The sequence below is a fragment of the Mus musculus genome, chromosome 16 (genome assembly GCF_000001635.26).
Source record: "Mus musculus strain C57BL/6J chromosome 16, GRCm38.p6 C57BL/6J".
In the NCBI taxonomy this organism is placed as follows: Eukaryota; Metazoa; Chordata; class Mammalia; order Rodentia; family Muridae; genus Mus; species Mus musculus.
Window position 1 is genome coordinate 18,903,186 of NC_000082.6, and position 19,548 is coordinate 18,922,733.

General features: G+C 41.4%; 1 protein-coding gene across 6 annotated transcripts in view; it reads left to right on the top strand.

Moving 5' to 3' along the window:
* Hira (histone cell cycle regulator) overlaps positions 1 to 19,548 on the top strand; it is a 93,560-nt gene that overhangs the window by 26,436 nt on the left and 47,576 nt on the right. For all 6 annotated transcript variants that reach the window (XR_003951761.1, NM_010435.2, XM_006521799.4 and 3 more), the window contains 5 exons: positions 7,463 to 7,558; positions 8,861 to 9,021; positions 13,255 to 13,422; positions 15,791 to 15,904; positions 19,132 to 19,202. Coding sequence is in view for 5 of the 6 variants with exons in the window: in NM_010435.2 (NP_034565.2) it covers positions 7,463 to 7,558; positions 8,861 to 9,021; positions 13,255 to 13,422; positions 15,791 to 15,904; positions 19,132 to 19,202 (610 nt within the window). In the remaining variant the exon portion in view is untranslated. The remainder of the gene's footprint in view (positions 1 to 7,462; positions 7,559 to 8,860; positions 9,022 to 13,254; positions 13,423 to 15,790; positions 15,905 to 19,131; positions 19,203 to 19,548) is intronic.

Consider the following 19,548-nt stretch of genomic DNA (forward strand, 5'->3'; position numbering starts at 1 on the left):
ACGTATGCTTCATATTCATCTTAGGTATTCTAACAAGAATACTAGCTAATTAGTCATTATTCTCTCATAATTATACCTTTAAAAAGATGCTCACAGAGAGCTTTGTTCTTTAACATGGCAAAACCCTGTGTCTTTAAAGCTAATGACAAACTGAGTTTGGTGACACATCCCTATTCCCAGCATTCAGGAAACTGCAACAGAACTGTGAGTTTGAGGTCAGTTGGGAGTGCATAGCCAGATAGTGATGGCACCCCCCGCCCCCCTTTTTAAAGATTTATTTTTATGCACATGAGTATACTATTGCTCTCTTCAGACACACAGAAGAGGGCATTAGATCCCATTACAGATGGTTGCGAGCTACCATGTGGTTGCTGGGAATTGAATTCAGGACCTCTGGAAGAGCAGTCAAGTGCTTTTAACTGCTGAGCCGTCTCTCCAGCCCAAGGTGGTGCACACCATTAACTCCAGCACTCTAGAGTCAGAGGCAGATATATGTATCTCTGGGAGTTCAAGACCAGCACCATGAGAGTTTCAGAACAGCCAAAGCTACATAGTGAAACCATATTTAACAACAACAAAAACAACAACAATAACGTGACGAAACCCAACAACAACAACAACAACAACAATGTGACAAAGCCCAAAAGAAGACAATGAGCGTGCAGATATTGCAGTTCACAGTTAAGTCTATTTTTCTTTTATACTGAGAAAAGATAGAATGAGTTAAGCTGTGTATTTTGTTGCTTGAAAGGTTTAGTAGTACAGTTACATAGACTACAGGAGAGGGTAGAGGACATATTGGAAACACAGAAGTAAAGCATTGTGTCATATCCAGCAAAAGCAAAGCAATAACAAAGCACTGAAGAAAACACTTAGAACTACTGAAGTAAGCCATTCAGTTAGCCTCATATGAAAGCATGTATCTTTTATTAGTGATAGCCAAATAGAATATCTAATGATTATAAAAGAAGCCTCATGACCAATAACGTAAAAAGTTGTGAATACCTAGGAATAATATTACCAAGAAATACATGACATCTGACTTAAAGTGTAGACTTATTCAAAAAACGTTTACAATGCTGGGGATTTGACTCAGGGTCTTGCATATTAGACAAGCACCCTGCCCTTGAACTACAACTCCAGCTGTCCTTCTTTTCTCTTCTCGTTTTAGAAATTGAGTCTTGCCCTGATTGCCTAGACCCAAGTCCTACTTCAGCTTTCTAAACAGCTTTCCCAAATTTGAGTAGGAAAATAGGTATATATTATCATCACAAACTTTTATTAAGTATGAGGCAAACTCTTTGCACATAGCTCATGGTGATGTGTAACTTGGTGTATCTCCAAGGCTGGGCTCAAGTTCATGATCTTCCTGCCATAGTTTCCTGAATATTGGTATTATAGGCAGGAACCATTGTGCTTGGCTTCACAGTCTTTTTTGAGAGATATATAATTCATTAACCAAATAAGATTTATTGTTTATTCCCAACTTTATTACTCATCCATGTAACAGTTACTTGATCACATGTCTTCCAAGCCCAGTGCTTCCCTCAATGAGTGCTTGTAAAAAGGACAGATCTAGCTAGACCCAGCAACAGAGAACTGTAATTGGCTTCTTAGGAGGCATGAGGCAGGAAGATCAAATTTCAAGTCTAGCCTAGGTAGTTTAGTGAGACCCTGTCTCAAAAAGAGGGCTAAGGATGTAACTCACTGGTTATGTGGTATGTGGTTCTAGGTTTAATTGTCATACCGGAAGAAAACTAAAAAGGATGGACAGGAAGCTAATTATGTAGTAAGAGATGTGACAAGCACCAGGGAAGGAGCCATGGAAGTAATTGGCAAGACTAGGAAGCAATGAGGAGAGGGAGGATGCTGTTGTGAGCATCTTCCAGTTTGGTGAACTCTGAGGAGAGAGGCGAGAGAAGAGCAGGAGCAGAGGTCCTGGAGTATGGGCCTGGGCTTGATGTATGGAGAGCCACAAGAAGGTAGAGGGAGTGGGTTGAGGCTTTGAGATCATTCTGCTTTTGGTTGAGTGAACAGTAAGGTCAGGAGGTTTTGCAGTGAGAATTTGAAGCCTGCGGCAACCTCTCATGATCAAGTTAAAGGTGGCACTGGAGAGACCTGAAAAAGGAAGCTGATCAAAGTGAGAGGCAATGCTAGCCCCGCCCTGGGTGCTAACTCAGAAGTGATCAGAGGAGGAGTTCCTGGTGTATCTAATACAAGTTCTGAAATACACAGAAGAATTTAGAGAAGATCATGTTAGTTACACTGAACATGAAAAGAATATCCATGTTTTATGTCCATCCTGAACAATAGGAAATATGTCATTTTCAGAATTCTGAGATGTTTGCAAGGAGAAAGGTTTCAAAGTTTGGTTCTGGACATGCTAGTGAGAATTTGGAAGAAGGAGTCCTAAATACAAATAAGAGATGGAATAAGTGAAGGATTGAAATGATAAGACTAAGAGAGGATAAGAGGAGCTCTGTGTGTGTGTTTGTTTATTCCTGTGTGTCTGTGAACCTTTCTTAGTAAAGGAGAGCAACACATTGAGATCCCCAAATGTGCACACGAACACTAGCTATGTTGTTTCAAATGCTGGTTGATCTTCCTTCTTTCTTTTCTAACCATGTCCTGTCCCCTGACTACCTAAAGATGTTACTTTCACTTTGAGTCATTGTAATAGTCATTCATTATGCATTTTTCTTCATCATTAAGGATATACCACTTTTGGAATAAAGCTTAAAACAAACAAACAAACCAACTAATCAGAAAGCCTGTATTGCAGGACTGGAGAGATGGGTCAGTGATTATAAGTGTTTACTGCTCTTCTAGGGGGCACTGGTTCAGTTCCCAGCACCCACATAGTGGCTCATAGCTGTCTGTAACTCCAGCTCCAAGAGGCAAACATACATACCTACAACCAGCCAACCAACCAGCCAACCAACCAACCTGTCAGTCAACTAGTCAGTCAATCAATCAATCAATCAATCAATCAATCAATCAATATTTTAAAATCCCTTAGTTACAAAGTGTGCTATACTAAACCCAGGTCTGCTGTGTGGTGGTTGGAAGAGTTTCTCTGCAAGTTTCATACTCACTTCTGAGTTACAGTGGTAATACCTAACCCACATTTTTATGTATGAGATAACATACATAGAATATCTTCATAATGGCAACGTAAAAGTAAAAATTCAGGAGGAATCAGTTTAGATATTCCAAGTAACTCTTCAGGATAGCAGGAGTCATGAATGATTTAATGATATAGGTCATCAGAATGCCTTTTTGTAGAGTGCTAATTCAATGCATTTTTTGAGTCGTGATGGTCTTCAGACTTTTGTACTTTTTTTTAAAAAAGATTTATTTATATGAGTACATTGTAGCTGTCTTCAGACACACCAGAAGAGGACATTGGATCCCATTACAGATGATAGTGAGACACCAAGTGGTTGCTGGGAATTAACTCAGGACCTCTGGAAGAGCAGTCAGTGCTCTTAACTGCTGAGTCATCTCTCCAGCCCAGACTTTTGTACTTTTATGTGAATTTTATAGTCATTCTGTTTCTGCAAAGAACGAAATTGGTAGCTGAGCATGGTAGTGTATACCTTTAATCCTAGCCCTTGGTAGGCAGAGGCCTCTGAGTTAGAGGCCACCCTGGTCTTCAGAGTGAGTTTCAGGACATCCAGGTCTATATGGAGAAAGGAGAAATCCTTTCTCCAAAACCAACCAACCACCATCACCAACAAAAAGAATGACTTTGTGATTTTGATGCAGGCAGCATTGAATTGGTAGGTATTCTGGGTAACGCGGCTATTTTCATAGTATCTTCTAATCCACAGCACAGGCAGTCTATCCTCCGTTATCTTCTTCTATTTCTTTTTCCCTCAGTGTTTTCAATCTTTTATTGTATGGGTCTTTCCTATCCGCAGGTTTGTTATCAGGGTTTTGTTGTTTGCATGTTTGTGGCAATCGTGAATGAGATTGTTTTTCTGATTTATTTCTTAACATGTTTGTTATTGATATATAGGAAGACTACTGATATAGGAAATTTATTTTTGTACCCCGTTACTTTCCTGAAAGTAATCAGATCTTAAAGTTTACTGGTGAAGAATTTAAAATCTCATATATAGAATAATATAATCTGTAAATAAAGATGCTTTGACCTCTAAGAAAAAAAGTGTGTGTGTGTCTGTATGTGTCTGTGTGTATATGTGTACAGAGGAACAATTGAGCAGACTGTTTCCCTAGATTAAATGAGAATTGATTTGGACCTAACAACATGGAAGCCACTGGTGGTCTTAGCAGTTTTAAGTCTTGTTGGTAACATTGAATGAGCTCAATGAAGTCAGGATAGAGCTGGATTGAAGCAGGCTGACTTGTTGGGTACCTATGAAGACAGGGGAAGACCGGGGAAACTAGTAGAAGGAATGCATTCTTATTGGAAGGCAGCCTGCATTGCTCTGATGAGTTGAAAATAACCTGGATTGCTAATTGGAATTGGCAGACTGGAATCGAGATCAGAGGTATTTCAGTAATCTATTTTGGAAGATTTGTTGGCGTTGCTGTGGGTATGACTATGGCAGAAAACAAGGGGACCAAGGAGTGCAAGCAACCTAGAGCCCCGCGCCATGTTTTGGAAGAATTGTCTTCTTGGAATTGCTAGAATGATTGTGGGAATAATAACAACCAGAAATTACATCGTAAAGGGTTGGGTTAGGGGTGGTAGCTCAAGTATGCTGATCTTTTTTTTTTTTCTTGAGACAGGGTTTCTCTGTGTAGCCCTGGCTGTCCTGGAACTCACTGTGTAGACCAGGCTGGCCTCAAACGCAGAGATCCGCCTGCCTCTGCCTCCCAAGCACTTTAAATGGATTAAAGGTGTGCACCACCACTGCCTGGTGAAGTATGCTGATCTTAGCCAGAGGGAACAGAGCTGTGTAACAGTTTAAAGACAAGCTCCAAGTCTGGAGTTCAGAGAAAATTATTACGGGTGTAGATTCTCTGAGAAGCCAGGCACAAATGTTAGACTGTCCAGTGGATAAACTATGTTACAGTAAATATTATTCACAGTATCTGTGGTGTCTGACACACTGTAAGCTTTGGGTAAAACAGCACTGAAGAAGGCTCTACTGTATGGAAGAACTTTGTGTACTATATGGACTCATCAATGGATTCTCTTCACATGTCCCATAGTAACCATTAAGCCGTTCATGAAGTTAATTTTAAGAAAGCCTCAAGAAATACAATGTATAACCAAATACACAGGAGATAAACACTAGATAATTAAGATAGAAGTGAATATTTATCAGCTCTCTAGCCAAGGTGACATTTTCAAGGTTAACGTGTTCCATTTAGCTTTGCTTGCAGGAATAGAAGAAATTATGATGGGTAGTAACAGTCTACTTTATTAAGCTTCTATACAGTATGGGAACTGACTAGTTGATGTTGATGGATAATATATGACATTAGTCTGCAAATTGCTAAGAAAATGATGCCTTCTACTTTCTGGGTTTTATTTGACCACATCAGTTTCTAGACCAGGTTATCTTTGAACACACAGAGATGTGCCTGGCTCTACCTCCTGAGTGCTGGGATTAAAGGGGTATACTCCCATGCCTGACTCCTGACGGCATCTTTTCTGCTGTAGACTTGGCATTATAAATTTTGGGGCTTATATGCCTACTCCTGCAGAATTGTAAGCTCTTGTTTTCTTCATCAAGTAGACACTGTGTTTAGTTATGTTAACATCCACTGCTCAGAATGATTTCACAGTAGACAGTCCTAAAACATGAGAAAATTAATCTAAAAAGACTACTTTAGATTTCCTTTTACTAGTAATCTAATTAAGGCTTATATTGAAAATTGTGCCTAATGCACTAGAAGTAATAATGGTCACAATCCTCATTGTTAATAAGGGAGTATGTAGAAGTGTAAAGGCACAGAAGTTTTGTTTTCCTTATTTTGAGATAGGGTCTTGATATGTAGCCTAGTCTTGCTGTACCCACTATAAGGGTACACATAGAAGGCTTTGAAAAGTAGTTTACAGAGCCATGGGCAGTGACAAATGTCTGTTATCCTAGCAGCATATTGAGTTCAAGACCAGCATGGGTTACAAAGCAAGACCCCATCTCAACAAAACAATAGAACTCTGGTAGTTAGTGTTCAGTATTAATTTAGGTCTATTTATAATAGTGAATGGTTTCCATGTTGAATATAGAGTAAAACAAAGGAAGCTATGAAGATGTCCTAGACAGAGTATGAAGTGAAGCATGCTGGTATATATGAATTGTGTGCCATCAAACACAGTGCAATGGGGAAGGAAGATCTAGCATGCTGTCATTAAAAATTCTTGAAAAAGTTGCAGTTTAAACTTTGAATATCTTCTATTTTAAAAAAAAAGTTCCTGCAGGGAAAAGACTAGGTGACAATTAACTGTGCCAGGTATCGGTGTTATAAAAATATATGAAACCACATTTCTTTTTTTTTTTTTTTCCCTTGGTTTTTCCAAGACAGGGTTTCTTACACCAGGGCAAGAATGGTCATTGTCACTAACACAGCTGATGGTTGTTAGTGCTGGGACATACCTGGTAGGGTTCTACTGCAGCTTCTCACTTTCCTTCCTCACAGTGCTCTTAGGAAGGTAGGAAGTTAAAAAGATGCTGTTACAGGTAATAAAGCTGGGCCACAAACAAATGAGGGTTAATAAGCTGGTCCTGAAAGCTCATACTCATACTCTTAGCGCATGGGAGGTGGAGGCAGACCGATCAGGAGTTCAAGGTCATGTCATCTTTGACTATATATCTAGGCCAGCCTGAGCTATGTGACACCTTATCTCAAAAACAAAACAAAACAAAACAAAACACCAAAAAACCCCCCAAAAAACCAGAAAGGAGGGAAGGAGAAGAAAGAAAGGAAAGCAAAAAACAATGGTGCTTGCTTTTGTGGGGGTTCAACAGAGAAGGGATGCTCCTGGAAGATTAGTAGTGGGGACAAGCCTCAATGACACTCAGACAGTAATGCTCTTGATTTGCCTGTGTATTCTGCTGCATGCTTTTTTCCCACTGTCTCTTCTCGAGGTGTGAAGGTTCTGGAGAAGGCCCAGCAGGGACTGGAGAATAAGGTAGCAGGCAGCAGAGCATCTTTGAGGCCACAGAAGCAGGAAACCCCAGGTTGTGGTTGTAATATGTGCGCTTGAAGCCACATGACCTAAAAGTTCTTACAGGCTGTGTCCTCAGTGGCTTTGTCTGTAAGCAGCGTGGAGGCACTGTGGCCAATTTAGTGCTTGAAATTTAGTGCTCACTGGAAAATGACAAAATAAAAGTAGTTGTTAGGGTTTCTAACTAGGTATACTCATGAGTAAAAGCTGTAGTCAGTTGACCTGGCCTACAGAAAAGGCTGCTCCCGCATGCCCACCATCACCCAAGTGCATACCAGGTAAAAGGTCTTACCCTCACACCCTGTTTTCTTCCAGATGTGATGGATGTAGCATGGTCTCCCCACGACGCCTGGCTGGCCTCATGCAGCGTGGATAACACTGTTGTCATTTGGAATGCCGTGAAGTTCCCAGGTCTGGGGTTCCCCTTACTGTGTAGCAACTGAAGAGGCCTGCTGCCAACAGTACTGCTAGTCAATGTGGAGCAGGGTGGGGAAGGGGAATGGGTGGTCTGTCTTTTTAATCTTAGTCACAGAAAGTTAGGTGGTCAAGGACTTGAGTGTCTTGTTAGCATCCCAGTTTTGCTGTTCCTTACCAACTATATTTGTTTAAGGTTTAAAAAGTGATTTATGCTAAAGAAAAACTAGCCGAGCACTAGCTTGAGTGTTTCATAGTTCATGAAGGTGGCATGTGGACAATTGGCTCTGAGAGATGCTGGCACTTCACATATAATATGTGTACCTTCTGCCTTTGGACTCTGGCCTCAGCTCAGCGGCCATCTCAGCTGAAACCATCCAGCAGTTGTGGGGTACCAAACACAGTTTTACAAGAGAGTAGCTTTTCTTCTTACATATTTAAAATTATGAGAGATTGTACAGTTTGGTATAGTGTTACAGTTAATAACTAGTAAAATATTGTTAGAGCTGGGCATGGTGGCATATGCCTTTAGTCCCAGCATTAAGAAGCAGAGGCAGGTTGATCTCTGGGTTTGAAGCCAGCCTGGTCCACAAAGGGTGTTCCAGGACAGCCAGGGCTCTACACATCCTCTGAGGATCTTGAGCCCATTTTTCTCACTGGCTAAAACACATCAACCATTGTGTGGATTTAAGTCATTTTGGTTCCTTCTGAAGCTACTACTGGCATGTGTGGGGACACTTGTTTCAGCTTTAGGAGGGGGCAGTTTTAGAGACTGGTATAGCATTGACTACAGATCTGAATGAGGTGACTCAGTCACATTGTGTCTTCAGCATTAACTTCCAGTTTAACTCACTTAAAAGACCCCTAAATGTTGGTCGTCTTGAACTGTGAGCCTCTGGGGGCTGTCTAGGAGGCTCGCCTCACAATTGCTGAGGTACCTTCCAGGCTACAAATATCTGCGCCTGCTGCAGATAAGATTTGGGGTAAGAGTTAGCAGCTGTGGCTCCAGCTTGTACCCTTGTTACTGTTCCTCTGGGTCTTGTGTGGCCCCCACATGTGTTAGCTTATGCTGGCCTGCATGATGTAGCCGTTTCTTCAGTTTTCTTTTGCCTTGGTGGAGGTGAAATACGGGGCTCTTCTGCTTGCATTTAGGAGTGGGATTAGTTAAGTTAGACTGCTCAGGTCCCTTCGGGTCCATTCAATCGGCCATTACAACTTATGTTTCTATGTGGTGGCTATTTTCTTTTTCTTATAGATAACACCTGTTCATATTTTATTTTATTTTATTTTCCTTCACAGAAATTCTTGCAACTCTGAGAGGTCATTCTGGCTTAGTAAAAGGTTTGACTTGGGATCCCGTTGGTAAATATATTGCCTCTCAAGCTGATGATCGAAGTTTGAAGGTATGGAGGACGCTGGACTGGCAGCTAGAGACTAGCATCACCAAGCCTTTTGATGAGGTAACGGAAACAGTCTAGAGCTTGGCCTCTACCCCTGCTATACTTCTTGAACAGTGAGGGAACTAGCCGTGGTGCAGGCCCTGCGGCATGCAGTTTAGGGGTCTCTAGTTTTATGAGTTAGGTGATAAAATCTTTTCTTTCCGATGAGGTGTTCATGGTCAACTTTGAAATGAAAAATATTTTATTATATTTTTATTTTTAGTATTTTTAAGTAGCATATAGTCTTTTAGGGTTCATTATAGCATTTTGAAACATGATTTATTGTTTTTGCTCTTCCTCCTACCTCATCCCTGAATTCCATTCCCTCTCTCATATCCTCCTCCGTTGGTAACCTCCTTCCCACTTGCCATGTTGTATGCTTTGACGAGTGCTGCACTTCCTCAACTGTTCTCTTCCTGTCTTGTGATCCCTTTCTAGTCTCATGACCTACACACACTCACACCCGCACACCCTAAGCCAGGAGACAATGTGTACAACTTTTGAGTGTAGCTTACCTTGGTGAGTATAGTAATTTCTAGATCTAGCAATTTTCCTGGTAATTTCAAAATTTTGATTTTTTTTTCTGGATGGCTGAATAAAGTTGTTCTTTGTGTAAGTATGCCATACTTTTATAATTCATGCTTTTGTTCATGGGCATCTGGGGATTAAGTAATGCAGCTGTAATAAACATGGGTGTCTAGGCATTTCTGTGGTAGGGCACAGAGTTGGGCACATGTCCAGGAGTGATAAAGGTGCATTATACAGTGTTGTATTTCTCTCTCTCTCTCTCTCTCTCTCTCTCTCTCTCTCTTTCTTTCTCTCTCTCTTCCTTCCTTCCTTCCTTCCTTCCTTCCTTCCTTCCTTCCTTCCTTCCTTCCAATAGTGTCTTCAAACATAATAATATGGGTAGTGAGGAAATGTTTGTAAACACAGCAGAGCATTCTTTTTTTTTTTTTATTAGATATTTCTCTTTTTTTTTTTTGTATTAGGTATTTTCCTCATTTACATTTCCAATGCTATCCCAACAGTCCCCCATACCCTCCCCCCGACTCCCCTACCCACCCACTCCCACTTTTTGGTCCTGGCGTTCCCCTGTACTGGGGCATATAAAGTTTGCAAGTCCAATGGGCCTCTCTTTCCAGTGATGGCTGACTATATCATCTTTTGATACCCATGCAGCTAGAGTCAAGAACTCCGGGTACTGGTTAGTTCATAATGTTGTTCCACCTATAGGGTTGCAGATCCCTTTAGCTCCTTGGGTACTTTCTCTAGCTCCTCCATTGGGGGCCCTGTGATCCATCCAATAGCTGACTGTGAGCATCCACTTCTGTGTTTGCTAGGCCCCGGCTGTCTCACAAGAGAGAGCTCTATCTGGGTCCTTTCAGCAAAATCTTGCTAGTGTATGCAATGGTGACAGCTTGGGATGGATCCCTGGATATGGCAATCTCTTCATCCTTTTGTCTCAGCTCCAAACTTTGTCTCTGTAACTTCTTCCATGGGTGTTTTGTTCCCAATTCTAGGAAGGGGCAAAGTGTCCACACTTTGGTCTTCGTTCTTCTTGAGTTTCATGTGTTTTGCAAATTGTAACTTATATCTTGGGTATTCTCAGTTTCTGAGCTAATATCCACTTATCAGTGAGTACATATCGTGGGAGTTCTTTTGTGATTGGGTTACCTCATATTAGATATTTCTTAATGTACTGATTTCTATACTGGCTGCACTGTTTGCACCCTTATCATTCCTCTCCTTCACATTCCTATCAGCAATGTTACTGCCTCTGATCTTGATTGATATTCCTATCAGCATGTGTTACTGCCTCTGATCTTGATTGATATTCCTATCACCAGTGTTACTGCCTCTGATCTTGATTGATATTCTGATTGGGGTGAGGTAGAATCTCATAGTAGTTTTAATTTGCCTTTTACACATGGCTAAGGATAGTAAATACTTTTAAAAGTATATAAAGAAGTTATTTTGAGGGCTTTCATTTTTAGCCCATTCATTGCCAGTTTGACTTTTTGCGGGGAGATTAATTTTCACTGTTCCTTTTAAAAACATTTTTAAAATTTATTCTTTGACAGCTCTATACACATGTATATTTTATTCATATTTATTTATCTCCTCTTGCCTTCTCTGGAAGCCTTTCTAAATTCTCTTCCTCTTCTTCTTTTTCTGGATTTTTTTTCTTTTTTCTTTTTTTTTTTTTTGAGAGACAGCGTTTTTCTCTGTAAACCCTGGCTGTCCTTGGAACTTGGTCAGTAGAAGTAGATCAGGCCAGTCTCTGCCTCCTGAGTACTGGGATTAAAGGTGTACTCTACCACTGTCTGGCTTTCCTCTCCTTCTCCCTCTCCCTCTCCCTCTCCCTCTCCCTCTCCCTCTCCCTCTCCCTCTCCCTCTCCCTCTCCCTCTCCCTCTCCCTCTCCCTCTCCCTCTCCCTCTCCCTCTCCCTCTCCCCTTCTTTTTTAAGTAGACTTGAGTTTAATTTGGGTTGTTTACCCGTACATGGGTGTTGGGTTATTTACTGGCTCCTGGGTACCAGTGGCTATACTCCTAAAGAAAATTGGTCCCCCTTTCTCCAGCAGCCATTTGCAGTTCTTTATATGCTCTGGATATTAATATCCTCTTTGAATAATAGGTGGCAAAGACTCCCGTTCTGTAGGCTGTCTTTTGTTGTGCTGATAGTTTCCTTTGCAGAAGCTTCTTGATCCCATTGGTTAATTCTTGGTTCCATTTCCTGTTTTGTTAGAGTATTTAGTGACAGGTATTAAAGCTCAAGAAAACCTCTGAGTTGTCCCTGTAACATTATGTGCTTGACTTGGGGGTGAACTGCTTTCTTACCTTGGGGAGTTTTCACAAGTGTTCACAAGTAGAAGAGGCTCTCTTAGGTTATTGGTTGTGCTTTTGCTTTGTTTACTGACAGTCCCACTGTAGGCCAGCTGACCTCTCTGTTGGGAAGAATTCAGTTTATACAACATGGAGGGAGATCAGACTGTAGTAGTTTCTGCAGTATTTTACTGTCTGCTTGCGTTCTGATTTCATGTGGAATCTGAGTTGACTGTCATTGATTAGACATCTGTTAAGTATCTTGTGTTATATAAAGCAGTACTGGGTATAGACAAGTAGAAATGGATTGTGATGTGCTCTCTCCCCTTGATACTCATTGCCCAGTGGGAAATATAGACATTCATGTGAATTGTGCATATGGTGAAGACAGTGTCCAGACTACAGAAACTGTCTAGGTAAGGGGGCTTTGTCAGAGAAGGCTTCAAAAAGCATGGGACACACGAGTGGATATTTTCAGACAGTTAAGTGTTTGGTTACTGGCCAGGGTCAGTTGCAGTATGCCAAATTTACCTTACCTCCCCTACCTTTTTTGCCACAGCTGTCTGGTGTAGAGGATGTGGCTACTGCACCTATCACATCTACGTTGAGGCTTGGACTGCCAGGCACAGGGCTTCTGTGGTTCCTAGACCTTGGCACCCTCCCACACTGGGGTGAGGAGGCAGTACTGGGTCTTGTTCTACTACTCTGGAACCAGGAAATAAGGCTGACCCAAGCTGATCTTGGCTTTGGTCCTATTTCTTTTCATCATTATTATTATTTCCTCCTCCTCTTCCTCCTCACTATCCTCCTCCTCCTCCTTCTGTTTTTTTTGGGAGAGGTCTGTGAAAGGATACCTGCATCAACCTTCAGGCCAGTATAGGACTAGTGCCTTTATGCTATGCCTCTTTACAGTATATTAGGACTATATAAATCTCTTCTCTGCAGGTGTCCTCACCAGTTGAAAGTGTAGAGACAACTTCAAGGGAGTGGGTAGCACAGTAATGACACCTCCTGTACTACAGGCACATGTTCCAGTTTGGCTTGTGGGTGGATGGGTGTCTGTAGCACTTTTTTTTTTTCCATTTTTTTTTTTTCTTTTAGTGGATACCCTCTGTTGGGACTAACAGGTCCTGTACAGAAGCAGATAGATTTGGCCCATGCAGAGCTGGTAACCTAAAGGAATGGTCTTTGAATATTCTGTCTTCTGATATTTTATGTTCAGTCATGTGGGTAAGCGGGGAGTGGATGATGTCACAGTTTCCATACTCATTTGACAGAAAGCTCTTACTGGTGTGCCACCTGGAGAGACTATAAGGTTCAGGCAGAAGTATGGTGCATGTCCCATGAACGTACATTTGTAAATCACAGTTTGATTTATCTTTGAGGTGAGAATTTTCTTGAACTTCTTTCAAGCTTATATTTTATTTACAGTGTGGAGGAACGACGCATGTTCTCCGGCTTAGTTGGTCACCTGATGGCCATTACCTGGTATCTGCCCATGCCATGAATAATTCTGGCCCCACTGCTCAGATCATCGAAAGAGAGGGCTGGAAGACCAACATGGACTTTGTGGGTCACCGGAAAGCTGTGACTGTTGTGGTGAGTGTCCCTCACCTCAGAAATCCTAGCTATCAGTACCATCCTGAGCCATCTGCAGTGACCTACATTTGTCTTTAGAGCTTAGGGAGTGTCAGCTTCCCAAAGACATCTTTCTAAGACTGTGTCTCATGGAGACTGAGCTCTGGGCTCTCAGAGTCAGCACATTATGGTGCATCTTTTTTTTTGTAAAATGGAATATGTATGTAGGATTGTTTTATATTTGTTAAATTCTAAAATAGTAAATCTCTTTGGATCGGTCTTAGGAATATTGTAGCTCTATGCTAGGCTTTATGTCTGCCCATAGGTGCTCCCTTGCCCAGTTCCTGTGAACAAAGAGCATTCTGGGTACCCTTGGAATGGTATACATCTCCCTACACCCAGCAGCAGCCTATTTTGAGAATACTAGTGTGTGCGTCCAGTCTTTGTTGTTTAATGTTGTTGGAGCCCAGAGCTTTGTTCATGTTAGGCAAGTGCTCTATCACCACGTTATAGCTAAGCCCATGTATCCAGAGAGCCTTTGCTTATCTTTTAGACTTTCGAGAATGAGCTCAACACGGGGTGACTTTAATTAGAATGTCTTGAGACTGTCCAAAGCAGGCTATTAAGGAGTTACAAATAACCTCTTAGAATGTGGATTTTTCATTTTTTAATGTAGAATAACCAAATATAAGAGATTGATGGCTAGGTTGATCATGAAGGTCCATCCAGAACCTGATCAAAATGGGCTTTGATCGCGTGTTGTTTAAATTGATTATAAGTGAGTGTAGTACATTGTACCTTAAACGTTTTCTAGGAGTAAAATAAAATGCTGCGTCTTTAAAACTGTGTTGGGAGTCCATGTTGGATTTTGTCGAGACTAGGGCCTTCTTGACATATGTTTGAAATCATTGTGTCTCTTCTTTTATGTGGTACTCAACTGCTCTGTAAGAAAGTAACACTCACCTTATCAGGACCTACAAAACTTTGCAAGCCTAACTAGTGGTAATAGAAGATGAAGCTCAGAACACACACATTAATTTGCCATCGTGTCCAGTATCTGGTCATTTCCCTGGAGAGAAAGCCTCTCTGTACATCTGACACCAGGTTCTTAGAAGCTGCCTTTTCTCTACTTGTAGATGTATTCCTCTATGATTTTAAGAGCTCCACCCTCTTGATCCATTTGTGTGCCTTGTCTTTTTTAAAGCATCTGTGAGATACCTCAGGGAATCAGCTCTCCATGCCAGCAGACAGTTAAGGAGGTCATTGTCCATCAGTAAGATAAACAGATATAGCCAGGGGAGAAAGAAGAAGACCTCCTGCTAGTTTTTTTGACTTCCCTTATGTGGCAGCTCACTCCAGTTTAGGGGCTCCAACACCATCTTCTGGCCCTCACAGGCACTGCAAGTTGTGCAGCAACATATATATACAAAACACTAATTTAAAGAAAAAAAGGATGCAGGGAGCAGGCTATGGTGACCCCTGGCAAGCTCAACTTGTCCTCAGGTCCTAATGTTGCTGACTTTGCCAGGCAAGGATGAACTGAGGGCTGGAGAGATGGCTCAGTGGTTAAGAGCACTGACTGCTCTTTCAGAGGTCCTGAGTTCAATTCCTAGCAGCCACATGGTGACTCACAACAGTCTGTGATAGGATCTGATGCCCTCTTCTGGTGTGTCTGAAGACAGCTACAGTGCACTCATATAAAATAAATCAATAAATAAATCTTTAAAAATAAATAAATAAAAAAGGATGAAGTGAAAAGGGCAGTTCCAGTAACTTTTATTCCCCTGACCTGTCTGCTGGCTTCATAAATAGAGCATGTGATAGTGTTGTCTTCAGTCCTCACTTTGCCATTCTATGCGTTTATTTTCTGACCGTCTTGAGCTTTCATTTGCATCATCAGTAAAGTATCTCATTGTGCTTTTCAAGACTGAATCATGCATGCTCAGGGCTGAGCTTGGAGTCTGAGTGACTATCTGTGGGCGGAGATTTGGTGTTTCTGATGCTTGGTGTTCTCGTTTGCTTTCTGCTGCTCTAATAAGCACCATGACCAAAGCAGCTTGGATAGCAAAGGATTTATTTGGATTACACATCCTGATTATAGTCAATCATTGAGCGAAGTCAGGGCAGGAGTGTCCTTACAGGATTTCTTTCTTATACAACTCAGGACCACTTGCCCAGGTGTGGGCAAGGCCCTCCCACATCAATCATTAATCAAGAAAATGCCCCACAGACATATCTAAAAGCCAGTCTGATGGAGGCTGTTCCTTCTTCCCAGCAGACTCTAGTTTGTGTCAAGTTGACAAAAACTACCCAGTATACTTGGGTACTTGTACTTGTAGGACATCTTGGTATTTGATTACTTATTTTAACTGTGGTTATTTGACTTCAGAAATTCAACCCAAAAATCTTCAAGAAGAAGCAGAAGAATGGGAGCTCTACAAAGCCCAGCTGCCCATACTGCTGCTGTGCTGTTGGCAGCAAGGACCGCTCACTCTCTGTCTGGGTAAGTGCCTGAGCTTTGGCTGTACGGTAGGTTAAGAACTGGGAAGACAGAGACTCTGGAAGACTTCAAGGAAAGAGATCCATTGTTTTTGATGGTGCACAGTGTATTCCTCATCTTGTGCCTCAGGTCAGCTCCTTTTCAGAAGCATGCAGAAAGACTTTCCTCTTATTTAGGAAGAAGCACTGAGGCTGGGCCTGGCTGAGAGATGGACGACACCCTGACCCCACCTAGACCATCTCCTTCAGCTGTCAGTGTCATAGCTGGCATGCTGTGTTGTTTTCTGCTAGGAAGTTCTTTGTGTCTATATATACCATATATCAAGTGAATTGTCTGTGTATGTTTGTGCTGTGTCACTACTACCTGGAACACTTCCTGTTCCCGCCTTTATGAAAGCAGTGATGAGTTTGGCTTGTTCTTGAACTTAATGTAAAAGCCATTATTTATTTATTTATTTATTTATTTATTTATCTATTTATTTATTTATTTATTTTATGTTGTTGTTATTTCTTTCACTTAACATACTGGGTTTTGAAAATCTGTGTGGTGTATTTACCAATAACCCTCCTCTCCCCCAACATTGGGTAGAGTTTAACTTTATAAACATAAATGAACTGTTCAAGTGCTTTCCTGTGTGCAGATATTAAGGTTGTTTTAGTTGAGACAAGGTTTTTTTGTGAGGCCCAGGTTGAGTTCCACCTGCCATCCTGGCCTGCCCATGTTGACTTGTTTATGTAATTAGTTAGTACCTACATTTATTTGTCCATTTGACACTTCAGAAAACACTGATGGTTAAGGCTGTATATCCTGGTCTCCCTGTTAGACTGCTAAACAGTAATGCTGGAGGGGAGGTGCTGTCTTAAGCCTCTTTGGACCCAACTCAGTGTCCATTGTGCAGATTCTCAGCATGTATTCTGTGATGGACTGAGAGTGAACTGTGACAGTTTTCTAAGTTAGGGCTTTGAAAGGTTAAATTTCTTATCAGAGGCTGATGTTCTGTGACCTGACATAATTCCACATGCATTGCAGACTGTGGTCCTAGCCACTGAGTATATGCCAGCGTGCTGAAAGTCTGACACACACACGCACACAGACATGAGTTTAACAAAAATTCAAACTGTTTCTTCAAAAGCAGAGTATATTTGAGGTTTTGTATTGGATATTACCCCCAGGCTATATGCATTATAATTTGTAAAGAGAAATATGTTGCTGGAAGGGACCCAGCTTGCATTCTCTTTACATTCACTCTGGGTCTTTGCTCACAGTGAGCAGTTCATGGCATGCTCTTTTTGGAGTTGTGTTCCCCCTTGTCCCAGGCCATTAAAGGTGCTGCCTTAGTTTGATAAAATTCTGAGATCAGGTGGGTGTACATACTCCAGATTTTCATGGGAAAATGGACAAAGTTGTGTTAGTGCAAATTTAAAAGTGGCTAACCTGGCTAGCTCCCAGATAATTAAGACAGAGACTATTTGAGTTATTCAACAAGCTTTAAGTCACAGTAACTAATCCTCTAAACTAATCTAGCTACTTTCCAGTCAAAATCTCTAAGATACTTGCATTTTAAACATTGATCTGGCTCTCTCTGCTCATTGTGTGTTCTCATGGTGGTTCCTGGTTTTTCACCTCATGGTAAAAACTCTTCTTCTCCCTCTTTCTTTCTCCTGCCTGGCATCAGAAGTTCAGCCCTATTATCTCCTTTGCCCAGTCATTGGCTGATCTGCTTTTTATTAACCAATCAGAGATAATTGGGGAGCAATGTTCACACAACTTTGAGACAGAAGATTCTTAGAATACATATTACAATGCCATGTCCAGATTATAACCAGATGAAAACCAGCATTTGAATAACACAAGGATAATCATTGCACAGTGGACAATATCATTATGCCAGCAAAGTGGTTGTTCTTTGGGAGTAGAATTATGGTGGACCAAGATACTTAATATAGGATCCAGTTTTCTCCTCCAGTCTCAGGTGGCTGTATCTCTTCTGTTCTCACATTCCAGGCTACAGGTGCAAGACAGAATAAGTAAGTCAGCTTCCCATAATCTGCCATGGCACAAGGGAGACCCCCATCATATGAATAAGTGCATTCTTACCAAATCTATGGGATTTGGCTCTGCCCGTCTTCAAAGTAGTCATGCACTGGGTATGAGAGATGGTGGTTGTTATAATATTAAAATACTAACTGGTGAACATGCATCTGCTGAATATTATAGAATCATCTGTAAAATATTTTCATAGAATATTCAATGACATGTTTATGGTATGAGGAATATAAAGATATCCACAATATGCTTTGTTTTGAAGACTAAAGTAAATATTTACAAGTTCATCAGTTTTAAAAAAATATTTATTTTTATTTTATGTATATGAATTTTTTGAATGTATGTATGTATGCATGCATGTATGTGTATCATGTGTGTGACTGGTTGCCTGTGAAGTCCAGAAGAGGCGTCTGTTCCCTGGAACTGAAATTATAGTTGTTAGTTTCCATGTGGGTGCTGGAAACCAATCTTGTGTGTTCTCTAAGACATTAATTGCTCTTAACCACTGAGCCATTTCTCCAGACCCCTTCTCCCTTTTTATGTGTATATCTGTACGTGTGAGTTTGTGTATGTGGACACACACAAGCAAGTGTGAGCACACCATGCCAGAAGAAAGTGGTGGATCTCCTGGGAACTGGAGTTAGAGGTGGTTGTGAACTGCCTGATGTGGGTGCTAGAACTGAACTCAGGTCCTCTGGAAGAATAGCAGAGTTCTCTTGACTCTTGCTGAGTCATCTCTCCAGCTTTCATTTGTGTTTGGACTAAGAGAAATTTATACTGGTGTGTGTTTGGGACCTATCTGACACACAGGAGTGAGCCTGAGTGACTTATGTAACTATTTGCAGGAGCCTTGAGTAATGTGGACCAGAGGTCAGTGCCTAGAGAAAGTGAGCTGGGTTCTTTCTGAGACCATCTCATCCTGCTCCGTAGATCTCTGCTTTTGCAATTGCTGAACGAATACAAAGCTGTTCCCCTGCCAGACTTTAGCTTCTTCAGTGTGTGAATTTCTGTCAGGCCTTGGTCTCCCCAGCTTGTGGTTTTGGCAGTTGTATCTCGATTGAGTTGACTATGCCTTGTATGTTAGTGGAGATCATCAAAGCTCCTGGGCTTATAAAGATGGTTAAATTTAGTGCACAGACTGGTTCTCAGTGATTTCATTAATTTCAACTTTTTTCCCCTTGTAGCTCACATGTTTGAAACGGCCTCTGGTTGTCATCCATGAACTGTTTGACAAGTCCATCATGGATATTTCCTGGTAAGATGGATTCTTACTACACTGCATTGGCTACTCCAACCTGAGACCTCTTGGCTACTTTACAGCCATGCAGCCTGGTCACTTTCCTCTGGCAAACCCCAAGGTGCAGTTTGCACTCTACTCAGGTAGCAACATCTCTGCCTTGCTCCTGTGTGAATTTTACACCATCTCTGCCTGTTCCTGTGAGAGTGTCATCACGAGTAGGGTTTGTTACAGGGAAATGTCTGCTTGGACAAACTGGGCATTCTGTAGGTTTATAGCAGAAAACAGAAATTGAAAACTAAGAAAATTTGGTAAGATTCTCTGCACGTACCTAGCTCTAAAGGGCACCAAAGGCTGCCCCTAT